Source organism: Lemur catta, chromosome 15, assembly GCF_020740605.2.
Source record: "Lemur catta isolate mLemCat1 chromosome 15, mLemCat1.pri, whole genome shotgun sequence".
Classification (NCBI taxonomy): domain Eukaryota; kingdom Metazoa; phylum Chordata; class Mammalia; order Primates; family Lemuridae; genus Lemur; species Lemur catta.
Window position 1 is genome coordinate 14,877,658 of NC_059142.1, and position 18,586 is coordinate 14,896,243.

Genomic DNA, 18,586 nt, shown 5'->3' on the forward strand with positions numbered 1-18,586 from the left:
GCTGGGCTGGGCACTGGAGGTCCCGAGCACATGAAAATGGGTGGAGGCAGGACGGGTCTCAGGGAGAGCGGGTGGGAGGGAAGGAGCAGGGAGGCTCAGAAGGGGTGGCCAGAGAGGGCGGTGGAGGACAGCAGTGACGCCAGGGGTTGGGGTAGGGGGTGAACGCCAGCGTCAGACACCACCCTGACCCTGGGGCATTTGGGCTGGGAAGGGCTCTCAGGACTGTGCAAAGGAGGTTACTAGCAACTCCGGCAAAGGGAGCTCCAGGGGACAAGGAGTGAGGCTGGGGAGACCGGCTGGGGGCCGCCTGCCCCTTACTCCCTGTCCCTGGGTCCTGCCAGGCCAAGGGTGTGTATGAGAAGGTGGGAGAGGCCACGGAGACGGCTCTGACTTGCCTGGTGGAGAAGATGAACGTGTTCGACACCGACCTGCAGGCCCTGTCCCGGGTGGAGCGAGCTGGCGCCTGCAATGCGGTGAGCAGGGTTGGGGGGCTCAGGCTGCGGACTGCATGGCTGGGCCTTCTGCGGCGTCTGGAGAAGGAGAGAGGAGAGCAAAGTCTTGGGAGGCTTCCGGGAGGAGGAAGGACCTCGAACCCTTAGTAATGCTTGGCTAGGGAGAAAAGCAGAAGAGGCTAAGTGGGGACAAGGGCTTAAAGTTGGGGTGCACACAGTGTGGTCAGGAAATGGCGACTTGTTGGCAAGGTGGAGGGAGGAAAGGGAGGTGGAGACCTCAAATGCCAAGGACAGAGGAGTACAGATATCATCCCACAGAGCAAGAGGCTCTTGTTAGAGCCAAGCAGCTGGGGAGAAAGCAGGCAAGTTACCGGCTCTGCCCCTCATGCCCTGACTTGCTTGGACCCCACAGGTCATCAAGCAGCTGATGCGGAAGGAGTTCACCCTGGAGTTCTCCCGAGACCGGAAGTCCATGTCGGTGTACTGCACACCCACCCGCCCCGACCCCACAGGCCCGGGCAGCAAGATGTTTGTGAAGGTGGGGCCCCTGCACGTCCAAGGTCCCAGTCCTCTGCAGCAGCTGCAGGAGACTGAGGGAGGTGTGAGCCCATTGTCCCAGGATGAATCAGAGTAGGGGTGTTCAGCACGCTGTGGGCAACTGGGAGCAGGTCCAGGCTTAGTGGGGATAAGCCAGACCCAGGGGAAGAGCCCTGCCCCTGGCATGGTCCCAGCTCTGGGCTGAGGGTCACTGCCTTGCCACATGACCCTGGGGTCATTCATGCTCCTCTCTGGGCCTCGATATCACCATGTGGACTGCAGGGTTGGGCTGGAAGTTCTCAGAAGCCTTTTTGCCTCTGATGGGTGGTTTGTACCCACCCTTGGTGCTCCATGTTTTGGAAACTGAGTCCCAGGGAGGGAAAGGAACCAGCTCCTATCTAGACCTCTGTCTACAGCACTACTTATTGCTGCTTTCAAACCTGAAGTAGGAATCCCAGCACTAACTTTATTCTGTGATGGAGGTTTTAACCCCTTTTGAAAAGAAGAGGCTTCCGTATTGGGAGCTTGGGCCACTTTTGAAAAGTTAGTGTCTGGGGTGACCTTCTGGGAGCAGGAGAAGCCATTGAAGGAACATTCAGAGGCTATTCCTGGGGCTGAGGTGAGGTCCAAAGTGAGCCCCTGAGGCTGCTGAGGGGCCTGTCACCCCCAAGACTGCCTTCCCAGGGCTGCACCCACCACACCCTCTGCATGGTTCTCTTTCTGGTCCTCAGGCAGGGCCCAGTCTGCCTCCTGCTGCTGAGGCCTCTACAGCATTGGAATCCCAGTCGTGCCAGGCAGGCAGGGAGGCAGGGCCTACAGGGGACGCCATTCCCACCCCTACCCCCAAAATGCTGCAGCTGGCCTTGTGAGCTGTGGGCTGATAGGGGAAGGGGACCCCTTGGTGGGTGGCTGTCCCACCGCCCCCCATTCCCTTAATGTTTTCTTACAGTGAGGTCCGCTTGGTTCCCACTCTGAGCTTTCAAACAATGGATTCTGGTCCATTCCTTGCTGTGTGTACCCTTGGGTGGCCTTTCCCCATATCTTGGTCTCAGTTTCCTCAATTTGGGCAGGGTTCTGACAGATGGATTTGCCTCCTCTCCCCCTCTCCCCACTCCTCAGGGGGCCCCTGAGAGTGTGATTGAGCGCTGTAGCTCAGTCCGTGTGGGGAGCCGCACAGCCCCCCTGACCACCACCTCCAGGGAGCAGATCCTGGCAAAGATCCGGGACTGGGGCTCAGGCTCAGACACGCTGCGCTGCCTAGCGCTGGCCACCCGGGATGTACCCCCGAGGAAGGAGGACATGGAGCTGGACGACTGCAACAAGTTTGTGCAGTATGAGGTGGGTGCTGGGAGCCGGGCGCCTCCCTGCCGCAGATGGGCAGGTAGCAGGTCGAGGATGGGCTCAGGCCCCGCTCACATCTGCCCCCTCCCTACAGACAGACCTGACCTTCGTGGGCTGCGTGGGCATGTTGGACCCGCCGAGGCCCGAGGTGGCTGCCTGCATCACACGCTGCCACCAGGCGGGCATCCGAGTGGTCATGATCACAGGGGATAACAAAGGCACGGCCGTGGCCATCTGCCGCCGGCTTGGCATCTTTGGGGACACGGAGGACGTGGAGGGCAAGGCCTACACAGGCCGAGAATTTGATGACCTCAGCCCCGAGCAGCAACGCCACGCCTGCCGCACCGCCTGCTGCTTTGCCAGGGTGGAGCCCACACACAAGTCCCGCATCGTGGAGAACCTGCAGTCCTTCAATGAGATCACCGCCATGGTGAGGCCAGGCTGGAGCCCGGGGAGGTGGTGGGGCCTGGGGCCACAGGGCGTGGAGAGGGCAACCCGTGCAACCCCCACCTCTGCCTCATTCTTATTTTCTCTAACATTTTATTACAAAAAAATCCAAATACAAAGAAAAATTGAAATAATTTTATAGTGAGCACCTATGTAACGTCATCTAGATTCTACCGTTCACATTTGATTCTGTTTGCTTTATCATGTATCCATCCATCTGTCCATCCTGTATCCAGCCCCATCCACCTTTCTTAAAATGCATTTCAGAGCAAAGGTGGACATCAATGCAGTTGACCCTCACGTGCTTTAGGATGCATATCATTAACTAGAGAGATTTTGTGCATGGTTCTCTTTTTCCTTTTTGAGGTAAAATTGCATTTGATGAAACGCATACATCCTGAGCGTATCATTAGATGAACATGGTAGCATGCACACCCCTGTGTAATTCACACCCTTCTCAAGATGGCAGACATCGCCATCAACCCACAGAGTTCCCTCCGGCCCCTTCCTCATCCGTCCTCTGTCCTGGACAGGCAACCTCTGCTCTGACTTATTCCCGCCACACGTTAGTTTTACTTGTCCTAGATTTTCGTATGAAGGGAATCACATGGTGTGTAGTCTGGCTTTCTCCACTTGAGCTCTGTCTGCGTCACTGTGGGTATCAGTCCACGTGTGACTGTGCCACAGTTTGTTTATCCATTTGCCTTTGGGTGGACATTGGTTTGGGCCCAGTTTTCCTTCTGTCTTGTTCTTGACTGCTGACCTGCTCTTCTGGTTCTGATCTGATTCTTGACCTCAGGCTCATCCCTGACCTGGCCTCTGTTATTAGTCTTGAGCTCTAGTCTAACCCCATCCTTTACTTTGACCTTAACCCCGACCCAGCCTTGACCTGAGCACCAACCTTGACTTGACTACACCCGCAGCCTGGCTCTTGACCTTATCTTTGACCTCTATGCTGACTTCGCCCATGTCCTTGACATTGACTTCATTTTACTCTAACTCTTAACTCTAAGCTTAACCCTGATATGGGTCCAGTCTTGATCCCTGACATCAGCCTTGACACCTTCCCCCTGACATAGGATTTTATATTGACTTAAACTTCCATCTGGCCTCCAGCCTTGACCTTGATATCACTCCTAATGTGGACCATAACCTCTGACTTGGCCTCTGACCTTGACTTGACCTTCACCTTTACTATGGCATCTCCCTGACCCTTGACCTGGGCCATAACCTTGACCTCACCCCTGACGTGAGTCACCTCAGCTTCATCTTTTAACCTCAGCCTCATCTTCTGCCCCATGTCCAACCTGAATTTCATCTGTGCCCTCATCATTCTCCCACCCTCTCCCTACCCCATCCCATCCCATCATCTTCTCTGACCTTAGACTCGAGACTCTCCCCAGCCTTGCTTTTGACTGCACCCTTTGCCTCTCCCTCAGCCTCATCCACAGCCCAATTTCTAAGTTCATTCTTAAACCCACTATTTGTTCTGTCCAGCTATCAGCTTCCTTGGGGACATTCCACGAGATTGGAGATGGGCTGAGTTGAGGGGGGATGAGAGGGGGAGGGCAGTTGCTCAGGTGTGGCCCTACCTGACCTGGCCCACAGACTGGTGACGGGGTGAACGACGCACCAGCCCTGAAGAAAGCAGAGATCGGCATCGCCATGGGCTCAGGCACTGCCGTGGCCAAGTCGGCCGCAGAGATGGTGCTGTCAGATGACAACTTTGCCTCCATCGTGGCTGCGGTGGAGGAGGGCAGGGCCATCTACAACAACATGAAGCAGTTCATCCGCTACCTCATCTCCTCCAACGTCGGCGAGGTTGTCTGGTGAGGCCCTGCGTTCCCCCCTCCCAGCCCTCTGGACCAGCTCTGTGTCCCTGAGACGGGGAACATGCCTGTTCCCAGGAAGGGGCAGCAGGGATGGAGGCACACGTGCCCTGCCCTGGCTGGGGCCCTCCAGGGTCCCACCTCCAGGTGGGCAAGGGTGAGGACACCTCTTCATCCTCCAGAGGCCCTGCTGACCTATGGAGCATCTCATAGAGCACCCCAGCACCCAAGGAGGTGCCTGAAGAGTCGCTGTCCTCCCTCCAGCCATAACATTCTTCCCACTTTCAGACTGACGAGATGAGAGAAACTGGCCCCACCTGTAGGCTGTAATGTGTCCATGTGTGTATGTGTGTTAATGTGTGTGTGTGCATACATGGTGTGCCTGAGAGGCGTGTGTACACGTGTTTGTGTGTGTGTGCGTGCTTTGGTGCATCTTTGGGTGGGAGTACAAACAGATTTGCCAGCGTGTAATCGTGTACACACTCAAGCCCACATGTGAGACACCTGCGGGGAAGGGTGAGCACGTGTTTGCTAAACGTGTGGATTTTGCGTCTCTGCACATCAGGGCAAAAGTATAGGTGTTTGCTCATGTTTGTGGGATTGTGGGATATGTGCTAGGTTTTCGCACATGTCTGATGCTTGGGCATGCCCTGTTCACGTGTGTGTGTGTGTGTGTGTGTGTGTGTGTGTGCTGTCTAGGGTCCAGGGCGACACTGGGGAAGGCAGGGCTGGCGGGCGTGAGGCAGAACCGTGTACACACACCGCTCACACACATCAGAACTAGCAGAGTGAGGAGGGGCTGCTGCGGAGATAGTGAGTGGTCTTCCCGGCCTGGGGTATGAGCAAGAGCTGGACCCTCCGTCTGGTGGGGGCCGGGCCGGCTGGGGGCTAGAGCCCATGACTCTGGTTCTAGCATCTTCCTCACAGCAATTCTGGGCCTGCCCGAAGCTCTGATCCCTGTGCAGCTGCTCTGGGTCAACCTGGTGACAGATGGCCTACCTGCCACGGCCCTGGGCTTCAACCCGCCAGACCTAGACATCATGCAGAAGCTGCCCCGGAACCCTCGCGAGGCGCTCATCAGTGGCTGGCTCTTCTTCCGGTATCTGGCTATCGGAGGTGAGCAGGGCCCCTGCCCTCTGAGGACTAAGAGCCTTGCGTCAGGCTTGCAAACTGCCGAGAGTGTGGCTCAGCCTGGCTTATGCCCAAAGAAACTGTGTGGCCTCATGTAACTGAAAAGACCAGAGCACACACCTCAGGCTTCAGACAGCATCACTGGCGTATTTTGGCTCTGCCTCAAGCTTCATTCTCAAGCAGGCATCCCTCAGGGTGGCAGAATAGCTGCTACAGCTCCAGCCCTCATGCTCACTCCATGACAACCACAAATTCAGCCAGAGAGTCTTTTACTGTACGGCTGCCTTAGTAGTAGGAAAAAAGTCTCAGGCCTCTTCTCACTGGTCCAAGTTGGGTCACCTGTTTATCTCCCTAACCAATCACTGTGGCCGAGGGTGTGGCAAGTGCTGCTTGCCAATCAGGGCCCACCACTGGCACTGAGGGTAGGTGCCTGCACACCACGTGGCTTAGAGAGGGGAGGTGGGCTCCCTGATGGGAATTCATGAAATCACTGGGAGGGGGAAGTGGGTGCCAGAACACGATGCCGTCCACTACAGCCCGTCTCCTCCTCCCTCTCTGTAGTGTACGTGGGCCTGGCCACAGTGGCTGCCGCCACCTGGTGGTTCCTGTATGATGCCGAGGGACCTCATGTCACCTTCTACCAGCTGGTGAGCAAGCGATGGCCAGGGAGCCTGCTGGGGTTAGACCCGAGGTAGAACTTACAGCTCGAGTTGCTGGAGTTCCAGAGGAGAGGGGTCCGGAACCCCATGGTTGGCGCAGCGTCCTTCCCCACCCCATACACATATGTAAATATCCACCACCCAAGGAGCCAAGCGCAGAAGCCTCCGGAAACCTAGAGACACCAGCACAGCCCCCTAAGTCAGAAGAGAGGCTGCTCCCTCTCCCAATCAGTTAAGTGTCTTCCCTTTGTCAGGGGGCCCCAAAAATATGAAGAGGTAAGAGGAATGGGCCCCCAAATGGTGGGACTTCAGGCCGAGGACCAAACTGAGGAGATCAGGAGTGGAGGGGACGTCTGTTGGGCCCTTCCCCTGCAACCAACAGCTGTTTCTCGGGGATGGACCCCACTGACCTCTTGCAGTCAGTGCCCACCGGGGGGCCGGCTTAGCTCAGCACAGCTGTAGGAGCAGGTGGGGAGACCCCCCCTGCCATCTGTCAGTCTGTCCTCTGTCCAAGCAGCCGACTCCTTTCCTTTGCTTGAAGAAGCCGTCGTGACTTAGGTTCCTTGTTTGAAGTGCAGGGCTGCCGGGCTGTTCTCTCAGTGTGGCTGCCTTCCTTGCCTGAGCAGGGGGCAGCCCAGGGGCCACTCTGCTATCCCCCACCACGCCTCAGGCCTGGGGGCAGTGCCTACTGGCATCCGTGCAGAGCCCAGGCTCTCGTCCCAAAGGCTGGCACCCCTGCCCCTCCCACCCCTCGGGCCAGGAAGCTTGGCTCAGCCTGGGCTCCTCTGCTCACTTGGCTCCTGTGGGAGCAGCAGAGTGGGGAGTGGGGGGTGTCCTGCCTTCTTCCAGCCCTGTCCCCGCTACCGTGCTTTATACTAAGGATGCCCTGCCCCCATCTCTCTTCTGAGCCCCAGCCCCATAAATCCGGCTGGATACCTCCTCTGGGCCTGACACCGTCTTACTAATTATGGAGAAACACAGATTTGGGAGAAATGGGCTCCAACAGGGGCTCCCATGCACCTATGAGACTGAAGTTCCCTGAGACCTAATGAACGATGCGGTCTGTAACCATGACCGGGGGCATAATGTGTGTGTGTGACAGGTGCTCACTGATGAAACCCAGAAAGTCTGCACTGGACAGGCTGTTGATGGCAAAAGCAACAGATGCATTGAAACATCTGTGTATGATCCTGTTGGTATTGTCATCCCTGTGTCCGTGCATAAGGATGTAAGCATGCATGTACCCAAGTGGGAGGTGTGTGTCCCTGTGTCTGTGTGTACGTGTGTGCATAAACCATCACGATCTGGGAAGGTGGGGGCTCAGGGCTTGTGGCACAACTGCAAGAGGAGTCGTTCCTCTTGGTCACAGGGTGGGTAGAACTAGGTTCAAAGTTTAGGACATTTTCTCTGCTATACGATCAGCACCAAATAAAAGCATGTGCACTTGCCGCAAATGTTGGAGCTTGAGTTTGGGGGACAGCTCCTATTGTGGATTTAAAAGAGACAAGATTCTTCATCTCTTTGTTCAAATAGGAAATCTAACCTAGCCATAGTCTTTTGTAATGTTTCTTCCTGCGTGAGAGAGAAGAGGAAGGCGCACCGTTGCCCTATCTGCATGTATGCAGTGTGGGGAAACAGGCGTGTGGGTGCATTTACTGGACTGACCACAGGTCAGAGGGCTGGTCATTCTACAGATTTCTCTTTGGGGATTATTAATATTTTCACAGCACACAGCCCCTATTCCTAAACCGTTAGCTTAAAAGATCCCTGTGTTCAGGTCGTGTACAGTAGCTCACGCCTGTAATCCTAGCACTTTGGGAGGCTGAGGCCGGAGGATCGCTTGAGTTCGGGAGTTCAAGACCAGCCTGAGCAAGAGCAAGACCCTGTCTCTATGAAAAATAGAAAAATTAGCTGGGTGTGGTGGTGCCTGTAGTCCCAGCTGAGGCCAGAAGATTTCTTGAACCTAGGAGTTTGAGGCTGCAGTGAGCTACGATTACACTGCTGCACTCCAGCCTGGGCAACAGAGCAAGGCTCTGTCTCAAAAAAAAAAAAAAAGAAAAAAAGATCTCTGTGTTCAGATTAGACACCTAAGAGCAGATTTATATCATTGGAGAACCGAGCTGGTTAACGGTTGGGAACTTTCACGCTCATCCCCATGAAGAGGAAGAGAGCAAGACAAAAGTGCTCCCAAATGTCCTCAGTTCAGCCTCTTATCTCAGCGGATTCTGTAATTAGGTTTATGAGCAGAAAGAAAACTGTCCCCTGGGGTTAGAGGGGCAAAGGCCACTTCCCTTTATCTGGGCCTCACAGCGCACAGCGTCTTACTCATTACAGAGAAACCCAGTGTTGAGGCTGAGCTCTGGCAACTCCTGAGTCTGCAGATCTGGTAGGGCTGGATTTCAGGGGCAGAAATGGAGTGAGGTGTGAGCGGAGTCTTACTTAATAACCGTGAATGGGGCACCTCATTTTCTAGCACAAAGTGGAATTCCATTCAGGCCTGAGTTTGTTCTTTGACTTTCGTGTGCGTTTACTTATTCGGTGGTCTCAGTTCATGACCGTCCCCACCTCCTGCACCGCAGGGCCCCAGGGCCCCATGCACCCTCTAGGTAAAGCCCCGTCCTCCCCCAGCCCCAGGGCCCCTGCCTAATGCCGGCTGTTCTCCCTCTGATCCACCGAGCCCCTGCCCAGAACAGTCTGCCCTTCCTGCTCTGTGCCCAGGCCTCTCCCTGGCGCGGTGCAGCCCCTCTGCCCCGCTTCCTGGGGAAGCACCCCTCCTGAGCCCCCTGTGGGAGTGCTTTGCCTGCTGGTTGTGCTCAGGTGTGGGCCGAGGGCAGGGTCAGGCTTCTCCCCTCCATCCACCAGCCACTCCCTGACCGGCCGCTGTCCCTGACCCCATCCCGCTTTTCTCAGAGGAATTTCCTGAAGTGCTCCGAAGACAACCCACTCTTTGCCGGCGTCGACTGCGAGGTCTTCGAGTCACGCTTCCCCACCACCATGGCCTTGTCTGTGCTCGTGACCATTGAAATGTGCAACGCCCTCAACAGGTGGGCCGGGCGGAGGATCAGCAGCTGGAGTTGAGGAGGGGGGGCTGAGGCTTAGGAGTGGGATCTGGGGATCCCAGGGGTCCAGGATTGGGGTCAGAGGGGTCCAGAGGGGGATTCTGAGAGACAGTGGAGGCCAGAATTGGAGTCTTAGGGACAAAGACTGAGACTGGGGTCTGAAGAAATAGAAGGGCCAAGACTGGGTCTGAGGGACAGAGAAAGGGGTCCAAGCTGAGGACAGGCTGTTCCACACTGGTGGAGCCACAGCTGGGCCTTCCGCATCCTGGCCTGAGCTGAGTGCCCTGTGCCCTTGGCAGCGTCTCGGAGAACCAGTCGCTGCTGCGGATGCCGCCCTGGCTGAACCCCTGGCTGCTGGCGGCTGTGGCCATGTCCATGGCCCTGCACTTCCTCATCCTGCTCGTGCCACCCCTGCCCGTGAGTCTCCCTGCCCCGCCACACCCCCTCCTCCAGTCCCTGGGGAGCCGGGGACCACATGGTGCCCGGACATCACAGGCCCTAGGCTGGTGGCCAGGCCTTTCTGGAGCCCTGTGCAGTGAGACCACCTGCAGGACAGGCACGTGAGAGGTCTGGCTGGCCACCACCCTCCAGATGTGCCCTACCTTCAGGAGCCCCCAGAGTTGGGGGACAGAAGAGGTGGAGACCCTTGCCGAGGGGATGCCCCAAGGCTGGGGTGGGAGGGAGGACCATGTTCTTTCCCAGGGCAGAGACCTAGCACTTCCTAGCAGGGGGGAGGGGACAAGGAAGACGCTGTAGGCAGAGGAAACTGGGCAAAGATCTGGGGGTGGGACCTCAGGGGGCATCTTAGAAGTGCTCACCAGGAGTCCATTGGCGCCCGGGTGGAAGAAGCGGGTGATGGCTGGGGCACAGGGCGGCGCTTTGAGCAGACCTGCCTTCCCTCCGGCCAGCTCATTTTCCAGGTGACCCCTCTGAGCGGGCGCCAGTGGGTGGTGGTGCTGCAGATATCCCTGCCTGTCATCCTGCTGGATGAGGCCCTCAAGTACCTGTCCCGGAACCACATGGACGGTGAGTGGGGGGCCCAAGGCCTTCCGGCGCTGCTCCCTGCTGACCTGCCCTGCCCGCCCGCCTGCCCCCGCTCCTGGGCTGCAGCGGACGCGGTGCACGGAGCCTCCCTTTCTGTGCAGAGGGAGAGGTGTTCTCGGATCACAAAGTGGAGGATGTGAAGGGGCTCTGGCGGCTCTGGCCTGAGGTGTCTGTAGGGTCTTACGCTGCAGGGGTCCTGGGTTCACTGCGCTGCCCACGGGAGCACCGCTCAGGCCACACTGCCTCGCTGTCCTCACCTGCCACCACCTCCCGCATGGCCAGGATGCTGTGGCCTGCTCTGGGCCTTGGCCTCTGACCTTTCTGCCCCCTGACCTTTCTGCCCCTGGCCTGTCTTTATCCAGGCATTCTCAGGACAGTCTCCCAGGCCTGGAGTAGGCAGCCGCTGACCACCTCCCGGACCCCAGACCACACCGGGTTGGGCTCTTTGGTGTCACCTTGTGGGTGGGTGGAGGGGAGCGTTCTTTGTGTCTAGGCTCACAGCACTGGGTCTACTTCAGTGCAGGTGTTGGGGACACGACAGTAGTGGTTAGGCGGGGAGGGACAGGTTGGGGCATGGGGTCCATCCTCCTGGGCTCAGAGAGTGGGCGACTCAACCTCCTGAGAGCAAGGGTGGCAGCATCATTCTCATTGTCAGAGCTGCTCAGTGAGGGAGGAAGCAGGGGTGAGCTCCCGTTCCCGGGAATTTGCAGAGAGGCAGTGGCCATGTGGCTGGACTGCTGCGGGGGGGGGCGGGGGGGGGCCCGGCTTGGGCCAGGCAATGGCTGAGGCCGGGCCAGCTGGGTTGTTGGGGGCCACCTCTGGCAGGAATGTGTCACGGTCCCAGGGGAGGGGGGGAGGAGGGGGCTGTGAATAGGTCACGTGCCTGTCATTCCATAGGGACTGAGCAATGGAGCTGCCCCACCACAGGTCTGTCTGTCCAGGGGGTGGCCAGACTCATGTCGGGGGCTCACCCAAGGGTGGGGGGGGGTGCTCAGCTGAAGCAAGGCCTGTTGGGGTCCAAGGATGGTGTTCAGAGCTGGATTCTGTCCCCTGCACGGTTCTTTTCTGGTCTATCTTCTGTGTCACCCCCTTGGAGTTGCAGAGGAGGAAATGGGTCTGACACCAGAAACTCCATCCACAGGGGCCCAAGGGAAGCATCCCGTCTCCGGCCAGAGCACCAAGAAATCCTCTGGCCAACCTTGACCACACTCACTCACCTGCCAGGCCCGCCCTCCTGGGGACGTGGGCAGCTCCGTGGCTTCTTTGTCTTCCTCAGGAGACTTCCCTAGGGCCCCAACTGCCGAGGAGCTCAGCAGATTTTGAGAAAATTTATATAATAGTGACAAAATTCTGGCCGGGTGTGGTGGTTCACATCTGTAATCCTAGCACTTTGGGAGGCCAAGGTGGGAGCCAGGAGTTCAAGACCAGCCTAGGCAACATAGCAAGACCCCGTCTCTACTAAAAAATAGAAAAATCAGCTGGATGTGGTGGTGCATGCCTGTAGTCCCAGCTACTTGGAAGGTGGAGGCAGGAGGATCCCTTGAGCCCAGGAGTTTGAGGTTGCAGTGACCTATGATGACGCCATGGCACTCTAGCCCGGGTGACGGAGTGTGACCCTGTCTCAAAAAAAGAAAAGTGACAACATTCTGCCCATGGCTAAAATTCCTCAGCTGTGGGGAAAAGCTTATGTCTGGGATGCCTTTCAGCATTGGCTGCTGGACAGTGGCAGATTCCTGGGCCTCATGGCAGGAAGGAGAGGGCCCCTAGCAAGAGGGGACAGGGTAGAAGCCCTGGGAAGGAGTAAGTCCTGCCAGGCCAGGAGTAAGGGGTGGTTTCTAGAAGATTCAGGGTTAAAGCAGAGGTTGGAAACGATGGGATTGAACCTGGTGGAACAGGGCCAGTGAACACCACTGCAGGAACCGAGAGTGCAGGGCAGAGAGGGGAGGCCCAGAGGGTGGCAAGGGCCTTGCATGCCCAGGGAGGAACCCTGGACATTATCCTCAGGGCAGTGGGAGGCACAGGAGGGGTGTAAGCATGGGAGGGACAGGTCGCCCTGGAGGGCAGGCGGGAGGTGTGAGACTAAAGCAGGGAGGCTGGTGAGCGGGGTTGAGCGGTCTGGGGAGGAGACAGAGTCCCAGCCCTGGGGAGCTGGTCCCAGGCAACGCCTCCACCTCCACCGTTGACCTGAGATGTTGACCATGGTCCTTTCCAGTTTGACGTGCTGGGCCGCTGGAGTGGTGTGGGGCCCACAGAACAGACATAGACGGGGCACCTGTGGCCACATCTGAGAGGTGGGGTGGAGGGGCCCCAGGAACGTGCTCCCTGGAAGCCCAGACAGCTCTGCGCAGTTCTGCTGCAGTCCCTTGGGCCTCCTAAAGCCAGACGGGGCGGGGGGTGAGAGAGGGGACCCTTTGTGTTCTCAAGCCAGCCGAGTGGCCTTTTAGGGAAGTTTTGCTGAGGCCTGACACTATGGCTCCCCCATGATTTATGAGGGAGAATCGGGGATGCAGGTCAGCCCCAGGGGGTTGGGGGGTCCTTTTGCCCTGCCTCCTGGCTCTGCCCAGGTGTGGCTGAGCAGCTGTCAGGGGAGGCCCGTGGGCTGGGCTGTGCGGGCAGGGGCTGGAGAGGCTGAGTGGGGCAGACCTGGGAGGGTCCGGGGAACCAGGCGGGCTTGGGCTTTATTCTGAGGACAGTGAGGAGCCATGAAAGGGGATGATGGGGCGGGTTTGGGCTTTCGCACGATGCCAGGGGCAGAAGGCTGATGGGGAGGCAAGGCTGGGGCTGGGGGCAGGACCAAGAGGCCTGGAGACCTGGGGGGCAGCAGAAGATGAGAGGTGGGTGAAATCGGGCTGGATTTGGAGTGGGTGGGGGAGGCTAGGCTGACTCTGATTTCTGGACATGACGGTGGGTGGTGGTTCCCCAAACTGAAAGGCAAGAGGAGAATATTCACTGTGGTGGGTTGGGGGTGTTGACAGAGGAATATGAACGAGGCCTGGGGGGCATCCAGGGAACGCATCCAGGCAGCAAGAGGATACTGGGGCGGCCCCTCAGGAGGCCTGGCAGGGCTGGGGCAGACAGAGATCTGGAGCCAGGGAGGCCGTGGGACAGTGGGGCTGTTCTGGGAGGAATGGGAGGAGGAAGGGGCCGGGGAAGGGGCTGGAAGGAGTCAGCCTGGACGTGTGCTCTTACACATGCATCTTAACATGCTCTCGGGTTTTCCTTCCAGAAGACAAGAAGCAAAAGTGAGTGCTGGGAACAGAGTGGAGTCTCCGGTGTGCACCTCAGACTGACGGTGCCCAGCATTCGCCCCCACGCCCCGCCCTGCCACCACGCTCGCCCACTTGCCCACCAGGCCCTGCCGGACCCACGACAGGCCCGAAGCCAGAGCTGGCAGCAGATCCAGAGCTCCAGAGCCCCTCTCCGCCCAAGTGCTCTAGCACATTCCGGAGCCCGCTCCCCCCGGCTTGGAGGCTGGGCATTTGCTTGGTGACCGGTGCCTCTGCGCTGATGGAGGACTCCTGGGGGCCCTTCTTACCGGCTCTGACCTCTCCCTTAGTGCCTGGTCTGGAGCCTGGTTAGCCCTGCGGCGGCGGTCGAAGGGGGCCATGTGGGCCCAGCTGTGCACAGCAAGGGCGGGCAGCCCCCTCCACTCTGTTCTGCCTCCACGAAGTCGGCTCCTGAGAGCTTGAGCCTGTTTCTGTTTATATGTGCAGGCCCCAGGGGGTCGAAGGGTCAGAGAGACGGACACAAGGCGTGGGGAGGAGGGTCAGGGCAAGGACCCCCTTTCCCAGGAGACAGGCTGGTCTGCCTGCCTCAGCTCCCTCACTTCCCGAACTCAGGTCTCCCTGCCCCACGCAAATGAGACGTACAGAGTCTGGGTGTTGCCTGGTCTGCCGAGCAGAGGTTAGATGTGCCATCCCTGTCCTTGGTGCCTGGGACCCTGGACATCCTCTGGTCCCTGACCACCGTGCCCTTCCCCCCAGCCCGGAGGGTAGCCATCGTGCTGTCTGCACAGCTGGGTGACTGGTGGCCTTTCCTGGGCTCTTGACCTCACTCTTTGCTCCCCACAAACCCCCATGAGCCAAAAGGATGTCACTGAAGAGGGCACTGCCCCTCCCCACCCCCTGCTGGAGGAGCGCGTCTCTGCGTGGATCGTGTCAGATGATACCGCGTCTGATGGACAGACCCTTTCTCTTAACTCAGCTTCTGTTCCTTTGACAAGAACTAGCTAGGTGTAGCAGAAGACAGTGAGTAACGACTGTCTGTGTATCTTTGCCCCTCCTAGAGAGTGTACAAAGTGATTATTTTGTACAGAAATCAAGACACACATTTTTGTCCTGGTCCCCAGAATCCCAAGCCCCCTCAGTCTGCGTTGCAGGCAAATGGTTTCCACGTTCTGCAGCCCCTTCCCCCTCTGCCTCCCCTCTCTCGCAGGTTGGGTGTGGGGGGTTCTGCTGTGGCAGAGATTCTCTGCTTCTTTCCTGGGGTGGGGGGAGGTCTTAGCAGGGGCAGAGCCCTGTACCCCTCTGGTGACATGCTGTTTGTTAGGGAAATAAAGGTTGTGTGCCTGGGGCAGCGTGTGTTCCTGGAGTGTGTTCCCACATCTCTGCCCACTGGGCATCTAGCTGCCACCCTGCCACCTGCCCCACCCCCGCCCCAGGAAATGCTGGGTGAAGGTCTGGGGTTCCCATCTCGCCAGGATCATTTTCTTGGCCTCCAAGACAGGACTCTGAAGAGGCACTGGCTTTTCCAGAGCCACACCTGAGCGGCAGGTGCAGGGCAGGGAGCCTTCACCAGCCTTGGTCTACTTGCCCCTCACATGGACAGCTCTGACAGTTTGTGTACACGTTCAAAGGCCTTTTCTGCATTTTATGACTTGCGTGTCACCACCGAGGAAACCAAGGCTGGGAGGGGTCCGTGATTTGGCCTGGGCAGGGCTGGTCCTAGACCCTGAATCTCAAGGGCCGCTTGCACCCCACAGAGGGCCCAGCCTGGCTGTTCTGTAGGCCCTTCGACTCTCCCTGAGGCTTCTCTCTTGCTGTTTCCCTCTCCTCCCCGAACCCCAGAATCCCACCCACCTCTGGCCCTTCCAAACCCAGCTCCAGGCCACCTCCTGCCTACCCCATGGCTTCCCTCTGGTCATAGTGCCCAGGGGCCTCTGTGAAAGAACCAAGGCACCCAGGTGGCCCTACCTGCCTGGGAGCAGGGGCTCTGGGAAGGGAGGAGCCGTGTCCCCTGTGTCCCTCATATGTGTCCCCTGGAGGGAAGATTCATCAGGAAGTTTGGCATCTAATCCTCCACCCAGCTCTCCTGGGAAGGAGACTCGGGGCCTGCCCACAGGACTAGAGGCAGGACTAACTACAGGATTTGCAGGGCCCATTGCAAAATGAAAGCCTGGAGCTGTTTGTTCAAAAAGTCAGGATTACAGCAACAGCAGTACATTAAACCGAGCACAGAGCCGCTCTGAGCCCAGGCCTGGTGCGGCTGCACAGGTTGCAGGTCCATGAAGCCAGCCGAGACGGAGCAGGCAGGCCCCTTGGGGGCCCTCAAGTGTCTTTGCGCGAGGAGGGCAGGGTTTGCACACGGCTCACCCCGGGAGCGGGTGGGCAGAAGGATTCAACTTTCCACAATGTCCCTCTGTAAGACCTTTTAGACCACAAAACCCTTTCATACACCTCCCTTCCCAGGTCTTCAACCAGCCGTGGGGGATGGGCCGAGCAGGGGCCGTTTTACAGATGAGGCGCCCAGGGCCCTCTGAGGGTCCGGTGTGCCGCATGGTGGTGGCCAGGCAGTGTGTGGTGCTGAGATGGGCCAGGGACACACATGGGAGTCTCTGGCCTTCCCTGCAGTGTCGCCTCCAGCCCCACCCGGGCCTGCCCATCTCTGTCCGGCCCACAGCATGGAGTGCACAGGCCGGCACGGGGCGGCCAAGGTAAACAGAGTCTCCTCACCTCGCAGCTGCTCACCCGGGAGGGAATTCCCAGGCAGGCCCCAGCACACTTCTCACTGCAGCTGCCAAAATGCCCGTGGGGCCCCCTGCCCCGCCAGAGACCAGGACTCTGTGCTCCCCAGACGCCCCCCCAACACACCCTACCCCTCACTGATGCGGGAGGGACCAGGTTGGGGCTGGAAGGGCCGAGGCAGAGGCAGGAAGGAGAAAGGAAGACGCCTGTGCTCACAAAGGCCTGCACCTGAGTGTGCACGGCGGCTTGATCCCTTACAGCCCCAGACATCCCTCAGCGGATGACGGATAAACAAACCGTGTTATGTCCATACAACAGGATTCTCCTCAGTAAGAAGGAGCGAGCTACCCATGTAGGGATGACGCTTAAAATCACCGGGCTGGGCAAAAGAATCCCAGCACAGAACAGAGCTCCTGCTGAGTGGTTCTGCTTGTTCTAGAGAACAACTCAGTAGCAACAAAGCAGATCAGTGATTGCCCTCCTGGGCCTGGGGAGCAGGGAAGATAGACCGCAAAGAAGCAGGAGGGAACATTCGAGGGTGATGGATTTGGGGGGTGGCTCCGTGCATTTGTCAAAGCTTATCAAACTATGGGCCTACGTGGGTGCATTTTATTGTATGTGTTACACCTCAATACAGTTTGATTTAAAAGAAAAAAAAAAGGCAGGAGCCAGAGAGGCAGAGGGTGGGCACGTGGCCGCCAGTGGGTATAGAGTTGCCAGCGCCATCGGGACACTGGGGAGGAGACAGTGTGCTCAGTGTGTGAGGGCCAGGGCCTCGCTCACCCCAGGAGTCCTCTTAATCCAGGGCAGCAAGAGACTGGGGACTGAGGGGAAGTGGCCCAGACAGATGGGGGAGGACCAGGAGGGTGAGACACTTTGGCCGCTTGCAAGATTGGACCCATGGGGAGAAGCCAAGCCTGGGGGCCACTGCTGCACCACCAGGGCCCCCCCCGGGAAGCCAGTGCCCTCCCCCAGCCTCCTCTGTCCCGGACGGCATCTGAGGGGCTGTGTGGCATTGGAGGAGTCCCCGGGACACTGAGGCAGGCCCAGAAGGTGTGGGCAGTTGGACTGAAGTGTGGTCCCTGCACCCTGGGCCCCTGCTGGAGCCCGTGCCCACTCCCTTGAGGGCTCGAGCTGGCCTCCAGGCCTGGGCAGTGGCTCCATGACGGGCACCGGCCCCCTCCACGCTCACAGCTAAATTTAGCCAGGCTGGGGAGGCTGTCCTGGGGCCGAGCACTTGGCAGCAGGGCTTTGTCTCCCTACAAGGCCCTGCCCAGTATCCGAGCCGGCCCCGGCCTTTGGGCTTATAAGGCACGACTGGCGGCTCTTAAGTGCCGGAGTCTTTGAGTGGGCTTGGGGCCAAGGCCCCAGACTTTGGGGAGCCTCCTTCCCAGCTGCCAGCAGACATGGGAACTACTGGTCTGTGACCTTGGTCCTCAACTTCCAGAGCCTCAGTTTCCTTATCTGTAAAATGGGGACTCTAGTACCTACCTCACAGGGCTGTTGTGAAGAAAACCCTGCTGAACTCCAATGTGTGAAACTGACCTCTGCCCCGCTGCCCCCGACCCCACCCCACAACGCCTAGCACAGACACAAGTGTCTGGCCCTGAGGATGCTCCAGCCGGGGCCGAACACGGGAAAGCACAGGCCTCGCATCATGCATGTTAGAACCAGTGAATGAAACGCTGCCCCCGTCAGCTGGCTGACTCTCGCAGAATTATTAGCAGGAAAATAAATTTGGGTATTTGGGGTGCACTTTGGATGTGATAATATCTCCAAAGGAGACAGTCCCCCAAGCCAGTCTGCTCTCTGGAGGGCCAGGGCCAGTGCCCCGGCTGTAGCAGAAGCACATGTGTGTGCTCCAGGCACGCCTGCCTGCCCGTCCACAGCCTGGCTCCTCAGAGGAGGAGGCGGTGGTGTGAAAGGGACATGGATTGGAGAAGGACTGCTTGACTTCCTTCCTTCCTTCCCCCCTCCTTCCCCTCGTCGGGAGCCTGCCACTCCCCAGCACCCGGTGTGCGGTGTGCACGTCAAGGGGACAGGTGGGTGCACAGGGACCCAGGAATGGCTCAGACACTCTCCGCACCCACTGCACTCCCCATCCCAGGCCGCTGGTGTCCTGGA

The 18,586-nt window shown here is 58.5% G+C and overlaps 1 protein-coding gene across 3 annotated transcripts in view; it reads left to right on the plus strand.

Moving 5' to 3' along the window:
• Positions 1–15,071, plus strand: part of ATP2A3 (ATPase sarcoplasmic/endoplasmic reticulum Ca2+ transporting 3) — a 32,583-nt gene extending 17,512 nt beyond the window's left edge. Inside the window, exons 11-22 of one of the 3 annotated variants that reach the window (XM_045526054.1) lie at positions 342–473; positions 865–990; positions 2,109–2,327; positions 2,425–2,760; positions 4,386–4,606; positions 5,520–5,722; positions 6,299–6,384; positions 9,307–9,440; positions 9,755–9,872; positions 10,364–10,481; positions 10,862–10,961; positions 13,726–15,071. In XM_045526054.1, coding sequence (XP_045382010.1) covers positions 342–473; positions 865–990; positions 2,109–2,327; positions 2,425–2,760; positions 4,386–4,606; positions 5,520–5,722; positions 6,299–6,384; positions 9,307–9,440; positions 9,755–9,872; positions 10,364–10,481; positions 10,862–10,961; positions 13,726–13,789 — 1,857 coding nt within the window. In that variant the 3' untranslated portion in view covers positions 13,790–15,071. The remainder of the gene's footprint in view (positions 1–341; positions 474–864; positions 991–2,108; positions 2,328–2,424; positions 2,761–4,385; positions 4,607–5,519; positions 5,723–6,298; positions 6,385–9,306; positions 9,441–9,754; positions 9,873–10,363; positions 10,482–10,861; positions 10,962–13,725) is intronic. The other 2 variants (XM_045526055.1, XM_045526056.1) reach the window with 2 other exon arrangements.
• The last annotated feature ends 3,515 nt before the right edge of the window (positions 15,072–18,586 follow it).